Source organism: Notechis scutatus, chromosome 1, assembly GCF_049901735.1.
Source record: "Notechis scutatus isolate UNSWTSFEM ecotype Mainland chromosome 1, rNotScu1.2, whole genome shotgun sequence".
In the NCBI taxonomy this organism is placed as follows: Eukaryota; Metazoa; Chordata; class Lepidosauria; order Squamata; family Elapidae; genus Notechis; species Notechis scutatus.
The window spans coordinates 134896537-134919142 of NC_142009.1; the positions used below are offsets into that span (position 1 = coordinate 134896537).

The 22606-nt window shown below is 37.1% G+C and overlaps 1 protein-coding gene across 2 annotated transcripts in view; it reads left to right on the forward strand.

Annotated features, from left to right (window-relative positions):
• Window positions 1-1771: 1771 nt before the first annotated feature.
• The window catches only part of GREB1 (growth regulating estrogen receptor binding 1), a 63237-nt gene continuing 42402 nt past the window's right edge, over window positions 1772-22606 (forward strand). For both annotated transcript variants that reach the window (XM_087946699.1, XM_026674305.2), the window contains exons 1-5: window positions 1772-1969; window positions 7215-7346; window positions 10526-10702; window positions 20297-20479; window positions 20999-21142. In XM_087946699.1, the coding sequence (XP_087802825.1) occupies window positions 1813-1969; window positions 7215-7346; window positions 10526-10702; window positions 20297-20479; window positions 20999-21142 (793 nt within the window). In that variant the 5' untranslated portion in view covers window positions 1772-1812. The remainder of the gene's footprint in view (window positions 1970-7214; window positions 7347-10525; window positions 10703-20296; window positions 20480-20998; window positions 21143-22606) is intronic.

Sequence of the window (22606 nt, forward strand, 5' to 3'; positions counted from 1 at the left end):
ACCTGTGTCTGCTTAATTCTAGTCCAGCACCTTAACCACCCTGACTCAGTGTTTAAAAGAAAGGATGCCCCGTGCACTTTGATACCCTGTGCACTTGAGACCACATGAACAACACCCTGTTAAGATTGCCTTGAAAGTCTTTCCAGAGGCTCCTTCCACTTGAATACACCTTTGACTCCTCAACAAGAAACAGTGTTGTTGTGCTGCTGTGAGGAGCTTGGCAAGTGCATCACCTTTACACGCAGAAGGTGGCCAGGGCTCATCCAACTGGCCAAAGCATGAGCTAGTTGTGGCCATGCCCTTTCTTTATTCTCTCATTCTGCTTATTGGTCACTGCAAGAAAAAAAAAAGTAAGCCACAAACAGGGTGTCCATTCACAGCTTGGCAAATATGCCTTTCACAGCACCTGGGAAATAAATTGGAGGATGGTGGCCAAGTACCACAATGCCTTTACTTCAGGAGGGAAGAGCAACTCCCCAAAGGGGAAGAGAATGGTGATGCTGTGATTTCCACCAGTGGAAACTAACTTTGCAGTGGTTCCGCTAAGTCAGTGATTGGCTCAGTGTGTCAAAAATTTAGAAAATTCAGAAAATGCCTAACTTGACTCGACAGGGATATCCCTTCCTCCTTCCCTTCCTTCCTTTCTTCTTTCCATGCTACTGTCAAGAAACTCATATATGTTCATTTTTTTAAAAAAGTACAGTCCAAAACATGTATGGTGCTATATATTATATAAGAAAATTTCAAATAATTACAAAGAATAAAATATGAGTAAAACAAATTCATTTTCAGAGGCTGTGGAGGCCATATGGCCTCTGCAGCCTCCAAAAATCACCTCAGAATAGGGTGTGCTTTTGAGAATAATTGTGTTGGTGAATGCTAACATGTCACTCAAAACATCAGCATCATAGGTTCACCATCACTGCTCTAAGCTAATGATCTTCTGAAGATCAGTGGCAAAGGGTGTGAAGTGCGTTGGAAATCTGCCTATGTTGTACAGATGGGCAAGAATGATTCTGATCCTCAGCATGGAAGATGTAATTGTCTTTAAATAGAAGATGTAATGCCTAAGGTGATATTTTAAAGATATCAGTCACATCAGTCCCCATCAGCTAAGGCTAAGCAGGTGATAACCCGGGAGAGAGCTCTCTTCATGGAAGTAGCTGTAGAAATTGTCCCTCAAAGACAATTGTCTTATATTGATGGAGTTACCTTTCTGATGCCAGGGAAGAATTTATTTTAAACAAAACTTTCCAAAATTACCTGTTTGCTTTCTGTTTAATCGTATATTTGTTCAAATGTATACTCTTGTTCATTTCATATTTTAATATATTGTCTTGTTATTACTGTTGCTTTATGTGAATTACTCTAGAAATGTGTTTGGAGGGCAGTATTTAAAATTACATGTGTATTGCTGAGGTACAGGAGATAATGGACATAGTCATTTAATTTGATAGATAGTAAGCAGCATAATTATATAATGCTTAAAAAAATCTGCTTTAAGAAGTTATTTCCCCAAAGCCTAAAGTTAGATCAACAGGTTGTTTATGTCAATATTAAGAATGCCTCTCTGATGAATTACAGAAACCTATTATCATAAGTTCCTAGCATGTAATGAGGAACTAATTCAGGCTGTCAGTTTTGCATCATTTTTTACTGGGTCAATTAACTGTTTTCTTAGAAGAAACAGTTTCTTTGAAATCTATCATGTTTCCAAATTTTAGTAAAGCAAATGTTGATCTAGTCCCTCTATCTTTTCTTGTTTAGGTGGAATGATTATAATCCATTCCTTCTGATTCATTCTTCAAGAAGATGGGAAATTCTTATGCGGGACAACTTAACTCAACACGTTTTGAAGAAGTGTTGCATAATTCTATTGAAGCTTCTCTCCGATCCAATAATTTAGTACCAAGGCCCATTTTTTCACAGCTATACTTAGAAGCCGAGCGGCAGCTTTCATCTCTAGAAGGTAAGAAGTGCTCCTTTAGAAATATTTCTAGATCGGGGTGAGTCCTTGGTGTGCTCTGAGCTTGGTCGTTTTGTTGCAGCCATTTCATTATCCAACTAGGATTGATAATGTTACCTAGCTGGATAATGAAATGTCTGCAAGAAAGCAACCAAGCTCAGAAAGCACCAAGGACCTCAAAGTGCTCCTTTGTTATGGCTACTTAAAAAAAAACACCAGTTTTTAAGGTGATGGACATTATCCAACAGTATGACAGTTGACATACTTTCACGCACATAATGGAATGTTCCCTTGCTGTTCATCCTTCTACTTTTATGGAACGTGTCCCAATCCTCCAAAATAGATTTAGATATGTATAAAGGTGCAAAATGGACCTCCTAGTGAATATTTATTCATCAAATATCACTTTTGCTTGTACATAGATTAGTATACAGGGATAAAAGCTTATCAAGAACCATTCTTCCAGAAATAATTAGTGTGTTCTTACTTCTCTGATTCTTTTGCTGATCCGGGATTAGAATGTTGTAAAGTCCTCCCTTTGTTGATATATAGGCAAAAATCCTTATTGAGTTTTGCTCTCAACTAGTGAGAGCCCCCCGCCCCCAAAATGTAATAAATAAAAGAGGGAAAAGTTTACATGACCCATCAGTAAAACAGAAGCAAAACCTCATCTCTATTTCCAAAGGTCCTTGTTTTTGTGATTACTGAACACATGGGAGCCTAGCCAATTTCAGTTGGTCTCATCAGTACTGTTCATCAATTCACTATATAGAAAGGCTTCTGATACAGTATTAGATTTAAATTTCTCATTTGTATGAAGCCTGCAAATGTTATTGTTCAGAGTCTTTGAAATATGTCAGGGAGAAAGGATTGACTTTTCAACTATCACTTAAAAAAAAAACTCCTACAAATTTAACTGGGACTTATGCTCTAATAAGTGTATATCAACTCAAAGCCTTTTGAAATTTGTAAATTTGACTTAGTGTAGTGAACTGAAAAGAAATATAGCATTTGTGACTGGGATCCCAGCTGTGCAATGGTAAAAATGAGCATAATTGGGATAAACAGGATTTAATACAATAAAATAAATTGCAAATTGCAAGCTCACCAATCAGTATTTCAGACAACAATTATTTTGATGATGAATAATACTGACTAAAAGCTGACAGTATTCTTACCTTTTAAACAGAATTTTTATACTTCCTCACTTTGAACAACAATATTGGGTTCAGGTTAAAGTTCAGCCTGGGAACTTCAGATACATTCGAATAGCTTAAAGTATCAGAAAGTATACTATTTTATTTTATCTTAATAGACAGCATTTTTATACAATATATTGGGTCTTGTTATTTTCTTGTATTGCTTCCTGGGAGGTGAAAATCTTAAGATACAGTGTTCCCTTTCCCAAGCAAATTTACTGATTTTTTTTTTAGAACATGCACCTTTCTTAATAAACTTTAGAATCTCCTACACTTCTGATCATCACTATGGAAATATTTCCTTCAATTCATTTCTGTTTTCCTTTACCAGTTTAGGGAGTATTTCCTTATGTCCGTTTGGCATGTGCCTGTGATCTCCCAAATTATTGAAAGAATAAGTAAATACCCTTGTTTTGGCATCCACTTATTTGTTTTGTGTATTCTCGGTGTGGAATACCTGTGATATTGGAAGTTTGCCCCAACAATAAAATAAAGCAAATTGTAATGTCAAGTGGGGAAAAGCTATTTCTGCAATTGTTCCAAGATAATGGGGTTGTCTCCTTTCATATGTGTGTGATATTCAGTCATTCAGTCGTTCATTTCATTCATTCAGTTTTCTTATCATTGAATCAAAACAGACTGATAGCAGTTTACACAATAGTCAACATTAAAAAATTCATAAGAATACCCATGATACATATAACAAAAATTAAAATTATATAAAATATACATGGAGTCACAAATCTGTTCCTGTCAAAACTTTTTTTAAAAAAAAAATCTTGCAAGCAGTATGAAAGTGGTTTGACACTGCAGTCTTCTGGAAGTTATTTAGGTAGCCCAGTCTAGCCTGTTTCCCATAAATTAAAACAAACAAATAAATGTTCTTGGGATCTTCCATCCAAGTACTTACTAGGCCTAACCCTATTTAGCTTGCGAGCTCAGACAAACAAATGAGGTCCCAAGTTCTTATTGGATAAATCAAACATCTGGAAAAAGTCCAGTCAATTAAATCACTAAAGAACATGATTTTCTTTCAGGGTAAATAAAATTCTTTGTCTATTGATTTAAATACAACTGATTTAAATACAATTTTTCTTAGGTGCATAATTTTGGATTAGCATGCTAAATGTGCAATAGAAGAAATACTAAATATTATCTGGGATTTTACCATTTTATCATTTTATAATTGTCATGATTTCCAGTTTATTTATATTCCCAATTCAGAGTGCTGGCTTTGATAGTGAAAGCTATTAGTGTTTGAGACTATGACTTGAAAAGATGCTTTTCTCTATAAATACCTGTATGGACCTTGAGATTATCCCATAAAACCCTTATTCATATGCCTTCATAAATCCCAGTAAGATTACTAGGAAAAGGATCTTGACATTTCAGTTGTGCAACCTTTACCTAGGTAGGTGAATTAATAAAATTACATTTGTTTCATTGTTTTTCCTTGTTAGCCTAAGGGCTGACTACTATATATTGATTTTATTTTCTACTGCTCAAGTATCCACACAATTTGTATTCTTTGCATCAGTGACTTATCCATAATTAGAGTAAAGAACAATTCATACAATTATTAGAAAACTTTTTGATTGATAATGATTGATAATATTTTCTGGGGTTTCATCTGGAGAGAGTTCACTCGTGAATGTTTGTTACTCAATCACCTAAGCTTTCTTCCATGTGTGAAGCAGCTGTCAGTGTTTGGAAGTTGTCCCAGGGGTCTATATAGCTATGGAGGTTCTGTGGTGTTTTGAGTGATGTATGAATCAGGTGATTGCTGCACATTGATCCTGTCTATAAACTTGTACAGATTGCTTTCAAAATGTACATCCCATGTATACATGTTGTGCATTTTATTAATGTTCCCACTGTGCTATAACATCTGAAATGCCTATTCAGTTTGATCTTCCATAATCAAGTACCCTCAAAGTATATAGGTCTGCAGTTTTCATTGATTCCAGCTGGTATGTATATGTATAATTCTCATGTTTGGAAGGCATCAGATTAGAAAATAGCAACAGCACTTACAGGTGAAACTCGAAAAAATAGAATATTGTGCAAAAGTTCATTTATTTCAGTAATGCAACTTAAAAGGTGAACCTGATATATGAGATAGATTCATTACATGCAAAGCAAGATAATTCAAGCCGTGATTTGTCATAATTGTGATGATGATGGCTTACAGCTCATGAAAACCCCAAATCCACAATCTCAGAAAATTAGAATATTACATGCAATAAAAAAAACAAGGATTGTACATAGAACAATTTCGGACCTCTGAAAAGTATAAGCATGCATATGTACTCAGTACTTGGTTTGGGCCCCTTTTGCAGCAATAACTGCCTCAATGCGGCATGGCATGGAAGCTATCAGCCTGTGGTACTGTTGAGGTGTTATGGAAGACCAGGATGCTTTAATGGCGGCCTTCAGCTCTTCTGCATTGTTCGGTCTCATGTCTCTCATCTTTCTCTTGGCAATGCCCCATAGATTCTCTATGGGGTTCAGGTCAGGTGACTTTGCTGGCAAATCAAGCACAGTAATCCCATGGTCATTGAACCAGGTTTTGGTGCTTTTGGCAGTGTGGGCAGGTGCCAAGTCCTGCTGGAAAATGAAGTCAGCATCCCCATAAAGCTCGTCTGCAGAAGGAAGCATGAAGTGCTCCAAAATCTCCTGGTAGACAGCTGTGTTGACCCTGGACTTAATGAAGCACAGTGGACCAACACCAGCAGATGACATGGCTCCCCAAATCAACACAGACTGTGGAAATTTCACACTGGACTTCAAGCATCTTGCAGTGTGTGCCTCTCCATTCTTCCTCCAGACTCTGGATCCAAATGAGATGCAAAAGTTGCTCTCATCAGAAAAGAGGACTTTGGACCACTGAGCAACAGACCAGTTCTGTTTTTCTTTAGCCCAGGTAAGATGCTTCTGACGTTGTTTGTTGTTCAAGAGCGAATTGACAAGAGGAACACGACAATTGAAGCCCATGTCCAGGATCCGTCCGTGTGTGGTGGCTCTTGATGCACTGACTCCAGCCTCAGTCCACTCCTTGTGAAAGTCCCCAACACTTTTGAATGGCCTTTTCCTGACAATCCTCTCCAGGCTGCGGTCATCCCTGCTGCTTGTGCACCTTTTTCTTCCACACTTTTCCCTTCCACATAACTTTCTATTAATGTGCCTTGATGTAGCACTTTGGGAACATCCAACTTCTTTTGCAATTAACTTTTGAGGCTTTCCCTCCTTATGGAGGGTGTCAATGATGGCTTTCTGCACAACTGTCAGGTCAGCAGTCTTTCCCATGATTGTGATTCCTACTGGACCAGACTGGGAGACCATTTAAAGGCTCAGGAACCCTTTGCAGGTGTTATGGCTTAATTAGCTGATTAGAGTGGGACACTTTGAGCCTAGAATATTGAACCTTTTCACAATATTCTAATTTTCTGAGATTGTGGATTTGGGGTTTTTATGAGCTGTAAGCCATATTCACCTCAATTATGCCACATCACGGCTTGAACTATCTTGCTTTGCATGTAATGAGTCTATCTCATATATTAGGTTCACCTTTTAAGTTGCATTACTGAAATAAATGAACTTTTGCATAATATTCTAATTTTTCGAGCTTTACCTGGAGACTTATATACCGCTTCACAGTGCTTATAGCCATCTCTAAGCACTTTACAGTGTCAGCATATTACCCCCAACAATCTGGGTCCTCATTTTACCCACCTCAGAATGTTGAGTTTGCTCGTGAAATGAATACAAATGCATATCTCTATCTCTATCTATCTCTGTCATCTCTATCTCTATCATCCCTATCTCTGTCTCTATTTAATCCATATCTCCATAGCTGTCTTATCTTGTTCTGTCCATCCGTCCATCCATCCCTCCATCCATTCATCCATCCATCCATGTCTCTCTCTCTCACAAACAAACAAACAGCACCTGTAAATATGGAACAGCTGTTACTAATAAAGTTATCTTGCTTGCTGATCCTAAAGTGCAATTTATCTGAGTTCCAGTGATAGTGCTTGTGATCTCTTTAGCAGGCAATAGGGTAGATAATGAGGAAGAGGAGGAGGAGGAAGATGATGATGATGATGAAGGTTCAGAAACAAGTAACCCTCCTGTTACTTATCAGATGAAACCACCACCTGAAGGTTGTTGCACCACCGATGGTAAGATATTAGTGTCGTTTGGATGGTTAATGTATAGGCATGCTATAGACTAGCATTCCCCAAACTTTCCGGTTCGGAGGACTGGCAGCAGCAGCAGGGTCAGGGGTGGGGGTGGGGAGAGGGGCTAGTTTCACATGCTCACTCATCCATCACTTCCAGGGTCTGGTTCCAAATGGGCTGCAGCCTGGCACCAGGCCATAGACCGGGGGTTGGAGATTCTTCTTATAAACAGTTAAGATGTATTTTTTATATTAGCAACATGGCCTTATTTCTTTAGCATAAAATGGAACCAAATTGTAAAATCCAGCCAAAGCTTCATTTTACATGTAAAAATACATAATATTAAGGAACAAGTCCCTTTCACTGTTTCCAAAAAATTTAAGGCCTGGTTTTAAGTTTTATTATGCTGCTGGTAAAATTGTATACTGCAACATCCTAAGTGGCTCATATGCTTTCTGTACACCAATTACCATATTATTTTAAAAATATATAGCAAAATAAATACTGGATACTGCTTATAATCTGTTTTTTTTTCTACATTCCATTTTTTCCCATTGTGAGAGAGTATCGTATATTTTCATTACTGTCTCAGTTTTCACATAATAGAGTGTGTACTTTTTAAATGGTGGACCAGTCATAAAGGAGCTCAGACTGAAATTTACCACTTCAATAAAACTTAGCCTTAACCAAAACCTTTTATATATTATGTCCACATATTTTATATCTTTTATTTATACACAATATGTGAAAATGTCTGTATATATTAAAAAGTCACAGGATTTGAAAAATAGAATTTAGATCAAGTTTAATTTATAATCCATCTCCTCCCACATATTTGTCATGCCAATTATAACAATGTTTTGTTAAATTATTGATTACAATCAAAATTCTTTTAATTTGTAAATTAAAAATATTGAGGTATAATTATAAGAAAAGAAGAATGTATATTGGCAGAATATATTCTATATCGGGGCTGTCAAATTATCTGCCCGCGGGCCAGATGCACATGCACCGGCCACGCTCACACCTGATTTAGCAAAGGGGAACAAAGTTCCAATACGTCATGGGATGCCGCTGTGATGACATGAGTTTGACACCCATGCTCTAGATCATCTGTAAATGGCATCATTCATAGAAAGCATACATCCAAGATTAAAAATTGAGCCAGTTGCCATGATAGATTTTAAGATCAATTTTAGTGAATGACTAGTACTAATATTGTTTGATATGAAGCTCTTTATATTGATCAACTACGTTATTTTTTTTTAACCTGGAAATTATTTGGAAATGGGTAATTCTTGAAATTTGTATATGCTGCTACACAGCATTTTTTATGTAAAGCTTTCTTTTCTGTTTGGAAATGACATGTCGGCTCTTCTGGTGCCAGCATTAAAAACAATCCTATTTGTCAGTCTACTGTACAGCAGAGCTTCTAACAAGACCAGGCTGTCCAGAACACTAGGAGACAGCAATGTATAGCTTTATACTAAGAAAGTTGGTAAGGTACCACAGTCTGCATGTGGTATATGACTCAGCCTTCCATCCTTCCGAAGTTGGTAAAATGAGGACTCACATTGTTGGGGGCAACATGCTGACTCTGTAAAGTGCTTAGAAAGGGCTGTAAAGCATGTGAAGCGGTATATAAGTCTAAGTGCTATTGCTGTATACTGAGGAAGACTTAGTGATGTTCACTCTATTCACCCTAAATTTCATACAAGACTATACAATTTTCATACAAAGAGCATTTGAAGGTTTTTATGTATGCTAAATGTTACCATGACAGAATCAAGCAATCATGCCTTACCCGAGGAACAGAAGTTTGTTGTTGTCAGATTTGTATCGTCTGCCCAATAAATGAAAATGTTTTTTAAAGGAAATACCATGCTTATGTGTTTCGATTAATAGATAAGTACTTGACTTACAACCGTTCATTTAATGACCGTTCAAAGTTACAACAGCACTGAAAAAAGTGACTTATGACCATTTTTTCACACTTACGACCATTGCAGCAACCCCGTAGTCACGTGATCAGATTTCAGACACTTGGCAACTGGTTCATATTTATGCTGGTTGCCAGGTCCCAGCGATCCCCAAGCAAAGTCAATGGGAAGCCAGATTTGTTTAGTAACTTAACAACTGCAGTGATTCATTCAATAACAATGGCAAGAAAGGTCATAAAATGGGACAAAACTCATTTTACAACAGCAATAGAAATTTTGGGTTCAATTACGGTTGTAAGCCGAAGGCCAAAATTCTGTGAATTGGAGCCCATTTGTCCCACCTTCTGCTACTGTTGCCAGTTGCTGAAAAGAATAAATAAAATATGTAGGGGATAATTTTCTCAGAAAATTGCACACTGCACTTTTTGCACGCGGGATATAATGAAACAACGATCATGCAATATTTGAAGGGCAAATCTACACTCCTATGAACATATCAACACAATACCCTCTTATCCACTAAGAATGTTTTGACTCCAACCCAAGGTTAAAATGATAACTAGGTCATTTTGGCTTACCAGTGCCTGAACTACATCTTGAATTACTGGGTTATTTTTGCACATTTCCACTGCCGTTAAAAAAAAAAAAAAGTTTAGCAGGAGTTTGCCAATACATCCTGACTATCAGCTTTTGAATTAAGGAGTTTTGCCTGAAGGGTAAAGAAAAATAAAGACTTTTGAGCAAGTAAGTGAACTTGCTAAGTTGGGTGGTGGTGGTGAGATGCAAGGGTTGTTAAAATATAAATTCTGAGTCTTCCCCTCCCTTTCTCTTTTTTAAATCTTACTTTTTTGTTTTTGCAGTTTTAAAAATGGTAAGCAGAAGGGATAATGAAGGGAGGAAAAAAAATGTCCAAGCTGAATTTCCCTTTCATCTTCCCATTTTAAAGCAGAGTTCATCATAACCATCTATTTGTTATCTTTTCTTCGTTATTAGTTATTCTTCTGTTTACATTTTTGGGGTAAACTTTCTGTGCAAATGTTTTCCAAACTGCTGCTTTCTTTGGCCCCTTTATGTTCATGCATCTTCACAAGATACGTTGCTGCATCTTCCATTGTAGAAACTTAGATCAAGCTAATTAGGCGAGTCTAATAGGTGGATGAGCTATTCATACTCCCTAGCTTTAGTTTTGTTTCACTGGCAAGCTTGATGAAGAATGTTGTCCTTTCTCTTCCTCTCCAGGTTTCTGTCAGACGGGCAAAGACCTCAGGCTAGCATCCATCTTAAATGAACCAATTGAAGTGCCTTCAGGATTTTTACTGGTTGGTGCAAAATCACCAACCTTACCCGATCACCTTTTGGTGTGTGCTGTGGATAAGCGATTCTTGCCGGATGATAATGGGCACAATGCCTTGCTGGGTAAGTGGGATTGGTAATTCCCTTTTGTTGTCATTCAGTAACATCAGCTGAACAATCTCATCGTCTGCGGTTTGCTCTCTTATCCTTGAAAAAGTACAATATGAGCATGAATACCGGTACAAAAGGTCTTGACTCCAGTCTACGCTTAAAAACACGGTGAGGTCATTTTGGCTTACCAATGCCTGGATTACAGCTTGAATTATTTTTGCACATTTCCGCTGCCATTTTTTAAAAAAAAAAACGTATAAAAAAGTTTTAAAAGTTTTAAAAAGTTTCCTTTCTGCTGCCTTGGAAAGCTTTTATTTTAAGATATGATGTCGGTAAATAAGGTCAAACTGTACAGGTAGTCCTCAACTTATGACCACAACTGAGCCCAACGTTGTTAAGCGAGAATTTGTTAAGTGAGTTTTGCCCTGTTTTCTTGCCACAGTTGTTAAGTGAATCACTGCAGTTGATAAGTTAGTAACTGTTCTGAGCCAGCTCCCCAAACACAACCAATCCCCTGTAGTTAAATAAATGTTCCCTTGATTAGGAGTCCCAGCACCCTTGGCAAAAAGTTTCTTTCTCACCACAGGCTAACCAGTCTGTCCAGCAGGGAGACGAATAGTTGTCTGCCACATCTATTGATCTCTGCCCCTTGCCTTTTATCCCCAGAGCTAGGGAGGGGCTTCACTAGCAGCAGTGGCTCTTCCTTTCCAAGGACCGGCCCACAGATTTCCACTGCTCTCCTCTCCTCTGCCTTCTGCACATCCACACATCAGGCACTGGACCCAGCTGTTCATCAGCTACCTCCAGACCTGGGGGCTGTTGATTCTCCATCTGAGGGCTAACGGACGGCCCAGGCTCCATCTCTGTCTCTCTCTCTCTCTCTCCATTCCAGCTCCATTCCTCCTTCCCCCTCAGAACTCTCAGGTTGCCTTGACGCTGACCCTGATTACGGGGCTTCTCCAATGACTTTGCTGCAGAAGGTTGCAAAAAGTGACTCCATGACCCCGGGGCACTGCAATAGTCATAAATATGAATTTTGATCACATGATCATGGGGATGCTGCAAAGGCTGTAACTGTAGAAAATGGTCATAAGTCACTTTTTTTTCAGTGTAACTTTGAATGGTGTTCACTAAATGAACTGTTGTAAGTCAAGGACTATCTATAGTTCTTAGGAATCCAGATGTCTTTGTACAGTACATTCTGAATATCACTTTAGCCTTTTTTCATTACATTCTTTATATTGTTCATTGGTATATTTGTAAACAACTTGGCCTGACCTTATTGGAAATGGCATCTTTTTAGTTTCAGTAGATCTTTCAAATTTGGAATATAATGTCCCACCAGGTAGCCATATCCTTATGTTTAATGGTTAGTATTCTAAATAAATAATTAAGCAAATATATTTATTTTTATACAGTTATAAAATAGATGAATAGAATAGAATAGAATAGAATAGAATAGAATAGAATAGAATAGAATAGAATAGAATAGAATAGAATAGAATAGAATAGAATAGAATAGAATAGAATAGAATAGAATAGAATAGAATAGAACAGAACAGAATAGAATAAAAGGGACCTTGGAGGTCTTCAAGTCCAACCCCTGCTTAGGCAGGAAACCCTACACCACTTCAGACAACTGGTTGTCTAATCTCTTCTTAAAAACTTCCAGTGTAGGAATATTCACAACTTCTGGAGGCAGGTTGTTCCACTGATGAAATTTCTCCTTAGATTAATATTTCCAAATCAAACTTATTTATGATCATTTTAATATTTCCAAATCAAACTTATTTATGATCATTTTAAGATGGATTAATAAACCTTGTCCTTGTCACATAACTCTACCCTGCAAGTTGCCATTTGTGCATCTGACCTTGGAAGATTAGTCAATCTGATAGGAGGCAGTGGTTGTAGATCTTAGACTTGGACTTGGACAGGGAAAAGAAGGATGACCCAGGTCTAATCTGTCTCTTTCTCTCTTCTAGCTTGCTTTAGTTACAAAACTGCTGACTGTCAGGGGAAAACAAGTATCGAAAGAATGCAAAATAAAGATGGGATGAATAGATAGATGTTAGTGAAATTAATTTTGTGAGTGGAAGAAGATGTCAGTCCAGAGTAAACTCTGAAAGAAACTAGATTGGTGCTAAATAAACCAATTAAAAGACTTTTAACAGCTACAGCTCAGATTTAGTGTATAACTTCAAAAAGAAAAACAATTACTTCTCAAGCAAATTTATTCAAGTATATTTTGAAACTTTTGTTAGAAAGCTATTTTCCATACTGCATATATTTCATCCTTTTACTGGACAGAAAAAGTGTTTGATGTTTGAGTGGCTGCTAGTCGTATTACTAGGCAACAAAGGTCTACAGAGGCCTGCCAATAAAAATCAAAGGAAAACCACATGAACCCCATATAAATAAATGTAAGATTTCAGTTTATAGCCAGCCCTGTGGGAAGGCCAGAGTAGATAACTTTGTCAAGCAATAATATGTTTTGCTGTAAGATCTTGCTGTCTTTGATGGGTTACAATACAATTGGGCAGCGATAGTAAAGAAATTATAGGGGCTATAAATTAGCAATGTGTTGTCATTTTAAAGATACAGGGAGTAGTGTCAAACCACTCAGCCCATTCATTGCTGCTGCTATTAACAGTTTAAAGTTCCTAGAGTTGTTAAATCAGAGGAAGCAGTATATGTGTTAATTGCATGCTAAACTACAGGAGAAAAGGATAGTAAGAAGCATTTGGTAATAATAACTAATGTTACCTTTGTATATACATTTGTGAGTATTTTAAATTGAACACTGGTGTTCCAGTAATTATACATACCAACATTCTTCTTTACTTTATGTACATATTCTTTACATTATTTACCCAGTGACCGTCAACTCAGTCTCTTTCTAAATTTTTGAATTTTGAATCAAAAACTTTTGAATTCTCCAACCCATAACTGAAATATACTACAAAATCAAGTTTAAAAATAAATGATATAATAATAACATAAAACTGGAAGACATATTCGGTTCCTTCTTAAGATTGATAGGTGCAACATCTGCAGCAAACCATGATGACATCAAAATAACAACACCTACCCAGTGATGTTTTATTAGTGTTACCCTGCATCTGATGTCTGAAGAAAATTGTATTACTTGCATGATGAAGCAGTCCCATCTTTTTCATTATTTTCCTGCTAACTGTGTGAATGCCCATGATTTAAAGAATTTGAAGCAGAAGTTTATTTATTTACTTACAAGGCTTGGGGGCGGGCACTCCAATTAGATGTCTCTGAGATACATTCAATTCTCCAGTTCATAACTGGAATACACTAAAAAATCCAGTTTAAAAATAAATGATATCTTATAATAAATAATATCATAAAACTGGAAGACATACTCAGTTCCTTCTAAAGATTGATAGGTGTAGCAATTTGGTCCCCATGGCTTGATGGAACAAATTTTTACTAATTTGTTGAAAGCCAGGAAGCAGGGGACTGTGCAAATGTTGGGGTTAATATTGTTCCGCGCAGGGGGCTGGTAACTGCTTCTGTGGTCTATCAGGATGGCAGTTTCTGAATGAGGAGACACATAAAGAGTTCCTTCCCTTTATTGGGTGGACAGTTGTTATCGGGAGACATTGGTTTTGCAGATGCCTAAATCTGACCATGTAGCACTTTAAAGGTTCAGCCTTGAACCAACTGGCAACCAGTGCAACTCTCAGAGTAGAAGTGATACATGTCTCATTCTGGACCACTTGTAACTTCTGAATGCTTTGGAGTAGTCCAGTTGAGAGGTAGCCAAGGAAAACAATGTTGATATTGAAAATAAGGAAATTCTGCTCATTTGCTCTGGTTGAAAACTTTGAGGAATGGTATTTGCAGTAGGAAACATGTAGGTTAGCTGAAAAAGATCTTTGGAGCACTTGTTAATTGATTGCACTTTTGATGGTGGGTATACCTGAAGGCATCCAGGAGCTCACAAGCAAAATGACCACATCCTGTACTATTTTGTTTGGAATCTGGAATCTGTCAAATGGTCTTTGCACACACCTCTTAAAATCAGAACGATTAACAGAAATAAAGTTTTGGAGTTCTGCCTGTAGCATTTAAGACATCATCATCACTTGTTTTCTTCATATGTCATCTTCCAGTTTACTTAACTCATTCATTTTGCTGCTGTGACTCCACCAAAGACATTTAAAACTTTTTTAAATATAATAAAAATAGCAGTAAAAGAAGCAAGGTGAAAATATAAAATCAATAGTATATGAAATTTGCTGTAAAAAACAGCTGAAGCATTAGAAGAAACATGACTGGAAATAATAGTCTTAAACAGATACTTGAATAAAGCTCATGTTAATAGTTTTCTCCCTTGTGCCTATTATTAGTGATGATGCTGATTAATAGAATTTTTCTTAACCTGTGGAAGTCTTCCAATTTCTCTTCAGTGTTTTGGGGTGCTTTTTTTCCTTCCTTTTTTCTTCCACAGCTAGACTTTTTCCCCTATAATCCAAACAGCTTCATTTTGACAGTTTATCTTCATTCTTAAAAAGACTGATTAATTTATCAGGGCAAAATTAAGCACTGTAATGGGAAAAGATTGAGAATATCTTCACATTGTACATGGGACATACCATATGCAAATCATATACCCTTTTTAGTCAATTTCTTGCACTTCTGTTTCTATTAAACCTCATAGCTGATAGCCCTTCCTAGCTGACCTTGGCTGATCTTGAAAAAGCTAAGCATTATTTGGACAAGATTAAGAATTCTTGGAACTGCAAGGTAAACTGCCAAATCTAAAAACATCCTCAGAGGCAGTTAGTAGTTGCAGATTTTTAAGGGAAAATAGAGTCTTGGTCTATCCCCAGAATTCTCCAAACTTGGCAACTTTAAGACTTGTGGATTTCAACTCCCAGAATTCTCCAGCCAGATGGGAGTTGAAGTCCTAAAGTTGCCAAGTGTGGGGACTCCTGGTCTATCCTATGAAGGATATAATAGCAACTTTACATTGTGTTAGTCTTTTAACTATCTGAGTAAAGGTAGCAATGGGTCGTGTTACTTGATCTTTTCAACCACAACAATAACATCTCTTTCTGTATCACTTTTCTACTTAACTCTGAGTCCACAGGGATCTTAACAGCTGTAAAATTGAATGTAACGGCAATAAAGCAATGATGATGATTTAACAATAAAAATAATTTAGGAATGCAACATAATGTAGCGGAGATCCTATTCTATGATCAAAATTCCTAGGAATTTTCTCTGACCTTAAAGGTCCTACTTTTAAATTATGCAAAGAAATCAATAATCAGTACAAGTGCAATATAAATTACTGCACCTAGTGCTAAATTAGAATCATGCATCTATGTTTTGGATCAACTGTTTTATCAAATTTAAGCTTATATAGAACACATTAAAAACATCTAGTCTAAAAGACACATAAACTAGCTGATAAACCAGACCCCTCCAAAACAATCTGAGGTAGCAGCAAAAACTGAAAGCATTAATTAAACTGAAATAATACTTGTCACACAGGTGGGAAAATGGTGTGGTTTATTTCTGTGCATTTTGCACAATGTCCAGTTTTTCAGAGCATGAAATATTATTATCTATTAGACAAATAGATACACAGGTTGTAGACAAATCACTGATAGATGTACAGATGTGAACAATCTTATTATTTTGATTCCTCATGGCATGTTATATATCTAAAAATTAAAGTTGCACATCCAAAAATATTAGTGCATGTTTGAAACAGAATTCATTCATTCTTGGAATACAGTAATTAAAAATACAAGGATTCTTCCTAGCCCACCTTTGTGGCCATTTTTTCCTCTGTTGCCATTTTAAGAAGAGTCATAAGGCATGATTTTTTTACTTAGAATGGGAGACTGTCCATAAGCCCTTTTTCACAAGTCTAAACAAGCATAAAAACATGCAAGCAGATATGTTTATGATGTGGTATAAAGTAATAGTCTCCTACCTTCTCTCAATTTCTGGGGCCCTCTAAATTGTGAACAGGTTTGTTTGAGTAGCGTCATGTTATGCAATGGCAAATTCCAGGCTTCCTATGTTTTCTAGTTGCTTCCTATGTTTTCTTTGCTTAAAGCAACTATTATTCACAGGTGTGCTGCCTCTGGTCCTGCAGGTTCCAATTAGCTACTTAGTTAATTTCACAATGTGTTCATAGAATGGACCTTTTAAAGTTGCTACTTACTGCCATGTTCTAGCCCAATCATTTCATCTGTGTGTGTGTGTGTGTGTGTGTGTGTATGTATGTATGTATGTATGTATGTATGTATGTATGTATGTATGCTTTGTTCGGGTATTTTCCCATGTCATTATAGTTGTGCTTTTAAAGTTGTAGCAACATTTCGGCAGAATCTCATCGGCCATCATCAGGCTTCTGTATTGTGTTCATCTGTGAATCAGACTTTTACAGTTGTTTCAGTTTTAAATTTGGGGCTAGCCTACTGCTGTGCCAGAATGGTTTTTTCTTCATCCTGATTGGTTGGGAGTCTTGGTCTGTGTTTATTGGTCTTGAAGTTTGCTGTGTTCTGCTTGATTGGTGTTTCTAATATCTTCTGTCTGTTTTGTGGCTCTTTTTGTGTGTGTGTGTGTCTTGATTGGCTGGCAACATTGTGTTCATGTATTGGAGGCTTTTAGTGCAGCTTGGCTCCGAGTAAATGGACGGCTATCATAGGTTTCATCTGGGTGCCTGGTTGGGGTGTGTTTGAGTTGGAGGTATCAGGGGGGATCTGTTTGTGCCCAGGTGTTTGCCTGGCTAGTGATGTGGAGATTTTTTTTGTTTGTGAGTGCAGGCTTCCAAATAATTGACAGTCTGGTGGAATCATCTCTTCTATTCATGCTTTCAGGTCTTTTTTCAATCTCTATGGCTTCTCTGATAATTCATAATGACGTGGGAAAATAAAGCTGAATACCATATATATATGGTATTCAGAAAACATATATATATATATATTTTGTTTCTTAAGTTTCGTATATATGGCCTTCAGCTTTGTATATATATTTCAGCAGAATCTCATATCATCATTCTGTATTGTGTCCGCTGTGAGTCAGACTTTTACAGACTAGACCAATAAACACAGACCAAGACTCCCAACCAATCAGGATGAAGAAAAACCATTCTGGCACAGCAATAGGCTGCCCATTTAAATCTGAAACCACTGTAAAGTCTGACTAGACGGACACAAACAGAAGCCTGATGATGGCATGATATTCTGCAAACGTTGCTACAACTTTAAAGCACAACTATAATGACGTGGGAAAATACCTGACGAAGTGAAGGCATATATATATATATATATATATATATATATATATATATATATATATATATATATATATATATATATATATATATATAATCAGAGAGGTGAATCCTTCACGGTATTGTGTAATTGTTTCTCCAGTGTTGAGCGATCTGGTTTTTAGACCATAAGATCCTAATTTAATGTCTTTTATTGTTGTCAGGGCTGCCTCCAATCAATTCCTAGGAAAGAAAACCCTTGACTCTATAGATTCAGAGAAAAAGTGCTTTTACTAAGAACGAACTGAAAGCAGCAAAAGTCAGGCAAGATCTGAAGCAAACGCACAGGGAAAAGACAAATTGAAAATTATCTCAGAGCCTACTTCCCAGTAGTCAGGCAGACAGAGTCCAATCATCACCCAGGGTGATGTTTTGGGAATGTCTCTGGTCCATGTGCTCCATGCTGCCCTCGTGCAGGCCGTTCCCAGGACGGTTGGCCTTGAAGATGTCAAATAACCCAGGCTGGCCTCTCTGAGTCCAAGCCTCCCCATCGATTCCCAGCAATTCTACTCTCACATCACCTGCACATTTCCCCTCCCAAATGACCATTGCTCCCTCGCTTCCCGTTTCCATGGCAGCTGGCAGCAAGCTTGAAGGACAGTGATGATGGTGAGACTGACAATTGTTTTCCTGTTCATTTCAGAAGAGCATAAGCACCAAGGAAGACTCTTGTAGTGCCTGGCAATATCATAGGAATCCAATATTTTCCACAAAATTCAGCAGGGCAGTGAAATAATAAAAGAGCCTGGACACAGGTGGAGTACATCTAAAACTAAAAGACTTATTCGGGTCTTTGGCCCGTCCTTGAAAGGTCACAAGCACTAAGAGGAATCACAGTGCCCCAGATGTGGTCTGCCAGAATTGGCTAAATAAAATTAACAGACTGATCAACCTTTGGTCAGGGTTGATATGGGCTGGTTTTGAACCAATGACCTTGAGGTGAAAGGCCTTTATCAATCCGACGACAAATATTGATTTCTAGCCATTTTGAGGTCTCAGCCGTATGACAGAGATAAATTGGAGCACCTTCTGGTTGGTTTGGCTTCTGTGACCTCTGATTTAACTACAGTGCACATGGAAAATCTTTTTATTTAATTTGTTTACAAGATGAGGCTATGTCCTGCCCTGTGCTAGGTCCAGATGCTTGTGTATAACTGGGCATGACATACGATTCACATTTACTTACTGAATTGCTTGAAAATGTCATGCCAGTACAATTTGACTGTATGAACATTTTTAGAAAGCCTCTCTTAAATATGGAAAATGGGCCTGCAGTTATTCAAAAGCATTTTTATTCTGCATGCAAGTTTGCAAAATAACAATCCAATTGTGGGGGGAAAACAGTGTGCCCTTGTAGGAATTTTGGAAATGTACAGCATAATTCCGCTTAGTTCTGCCTTTTAAGGGTTCTTTTAGGTGAACATTTTATAGGCTTATCCATTTGTTCTTTTTAATGAAAAAAACTAGACCGCCAGCCAGTCAGTTTTATTAATAGCCCGTCCTCTTGTACAAACTTGCTTTCAAAATCTCTCAGCTTGTATTGTAGGAGGTAAACAGATACAATATCTACAGTTAAACATAGAATCTATTTGTCATGGAAAATAAACTCAAACTCTATTTAGTAGATGTATATAGACTATAGCTGGCAAGAAAGTTATTTTTAGTTTTTGGCTACAAGTGGATGTCTTAGAATGTAAAAATTTCAAGGAAGTTAATTTCAAACCCAAGTATTAAAAGACTCAGATGTTTTATTTAGTAGTTGGTCTTATAGCAAGTCTAATGCTCAACCCACAATATTATTATTTTTATTTTTGTAAATTGGGTGGCATTAGAGCTTGTTCTTAGTTAAGAAGATATAGTGCTATTTTTCTGCATTGTGGAGAGCTGTATTTTGGCTGTGTGCCAAGTCTGATAAGGGATAATTCTCAAATTATCTAGGTCATAAACATCTAAAAAGTGTAATCAAACTTGTAGCTGTGATACCAATTTCTTTCCTTTTTTCCTTATTCTCATTATCCATTGATCTGCCTGGCTAATCATCTGAGAGATACGGTGTTTCCACCTGAGTTTTCATTAAAATCTAAGTGAAAGAAATAAGATAGGTATTAAAGTCAGGTTTGTTTGTTTTTTAATTTTGAAAAATCTGGTGTCTGTGTGTGTCTCTTCTTGTGTTCAGAGCTATTGTTCCTTTTGTTAAAGCCATTCCAAGCAGACTGAAACACATTGTATGGACTATTTCATTTATCTTACCTCGTCTTTGTTACTGTTTGTTTCGTCAGGTTTCTCTGGAAACTGCGTTGGCTGTGGCAAGAAAGGATTCTGCTACTTTACTGAGTTTTCTAACCATATCAATCTAAAGCTGACCTCTCAACCCAAGAAACAGAAACACTTAAAGTATTATCTGATCAGGAATGCACAAGGCACACTTACCAAAGGCTCTGCAATCTGCTGGAAGGGGGCAGGTGAGATAATGTAGCTCTCCTTTTAAAAGGTCTGGAATATCTCTGGAAAGTTTAGAAGTTACTGACATAGAACTCCTCAGAAATAAATCTGCTAAAGATCATTGACATTTTGTTAAAAGCCCAATAAAACACTTCTAAAAAGTGTAAGTATTTACTTTAAAGTCTCCTTTTTAAAAGTGCTTTAATAGATAGTCCGGAAGGCATTAACACCTATAGACTCCCAATATGCCTTCAATATAAGACTGAACCATAATGTGGTCTTCTCCCATTCAGTCTTCTCCCATTCCTGGAGGAAACAAGAATGGGCAAAATATTTTATTGATATGAAGACGAATTATATGAAACCAATGATTCGAATGACATTTCTCAGGAATGAATAAGAGTTCATGAGTTCCTTCTTTGAAGCAATAATGTAGGCATGCCTGCTTGTGTTGACATATAAAATTCAATTTTTATAGATTTGCAAAAACAAAGTGAGCAGGTCTTACTGGATAACAAGCATCTCATTTTTTTTTTTAGAATTCAGAAGCCGACAGTCCTCCTCCAACACTTCTTCCCATACATTGTTTCAGCCTCCAGAGCACACAGGCTCTTCAGCAACTGTTATGAACGAACCATTTCTAGCTGCACATCCAGTAGTTCAAGCTGGAATCCATCAAACAAGTAAGTACTGAGGGTTTTTTTTTCTCAGATGTTCTGATCTGCATTTTCCTTTGCTTGCTATGTCAAATCAAGCCTGGATGGATTGAAACAACAGCATGGCTTTAGCATTGTGTATGACCCTAAATCACTTGGAGCAATACATGAACTTGCCTATTATTTATCGCTGCTGATTGAATAAGTCTGACACTGAGTTAATCTATTTTGGCAGCTTTACAAAACATATTAAATTGTAAAATAATCAAACTGGCTGGATTTGCACTTTAGGCAAAGGCAGAAATGAATAAATAAAACTGATCAAGGTTAACCGAGGCTAGCATGCTATGCATATGCAGATGGTGGTTCTTCAACTTAACCTAATTTAACATGTTATCTGAACACAAAACTAGAAGTGTTAAGAGGGTCAACATCTGTGATGCACCATGGATGCATAATTCGGATTTCTGTTTCAGATGGGATTTAATGCCAAGAATAGACTGATATGCAATGATTTCTTTGAAATGTGAAATATTGTTTCACTTCCAATAATTCTTTGCCAGTTGGAAAGCAGTTGTTGATCTCTTTGGTCTTACAATACAAATAAAGTTTGTTGAGTTAACTTATTTCTATATCAACTGTGCTTTATTTGAAACTGTGCTTTATTTGAATATAAGGAGAAACTTTCTGACAGTGAGAACAATCAACCAATGGAACAGCTTGCCCTGGGAAGTTGTGGGAGCGCCATCACTTGAGACTTTCAAGAAGAGATTGGACTGCCATTTGTCAGAAATGGTGTAGGGTCTCCCGCTTGGGCGGTGGGTTGGACCAGATGACCTACAAGGTCCCTTCCAACTCTGATTATCTGTTATCTGAAACTGCTTTAAAGCCAGGGCTTTTCACATGTGTATAAGTAAGGAAATGCTGTGACTTAGACTTTAAATCACCTCACAACTTCATCTGACAGGAAGAAAAAGCCAAGCCAAAGCTTTGTAGGGCTGGTCCTATATTGAAGAGATGGGGACTAATTACATCTAAATGAAAAAAAATTTTTTTGTCTATTTTTAAAAATCTGGATTACCTTGACAAAATCTTGGCTAGTAGATTCTTTGATTTGAAGAATCAAACTTACCGCACAGAGTGGTTGTTGTTGGGAAAATAGGAGAGGGAAGACGTATTGGGTGTTTTTGCTACCTTGAATCATTTGTAAAAATAATAAAGGTGAGAAATAAATAAATCAGTTTAAAAATAAGTCCCATAGCTTCCATCAGTGCTAAGTCTCTCTGTATCTGCACTGTGAATTGCCAATTGTGGGACCGCTAACTAAGAATTCTGGAAATGGCAGTCCCAGGTTGCCAGGTTGGAAATGATGTTATAAAATTTATATAGCACTGGTTGATAAAGGCCACTTAATAACTGGCTTAACAATAGAAATAATTATGGCAAGAACATTGCATTCATTTTGGTTGATGGGGCCTTTTTTAGATAGCT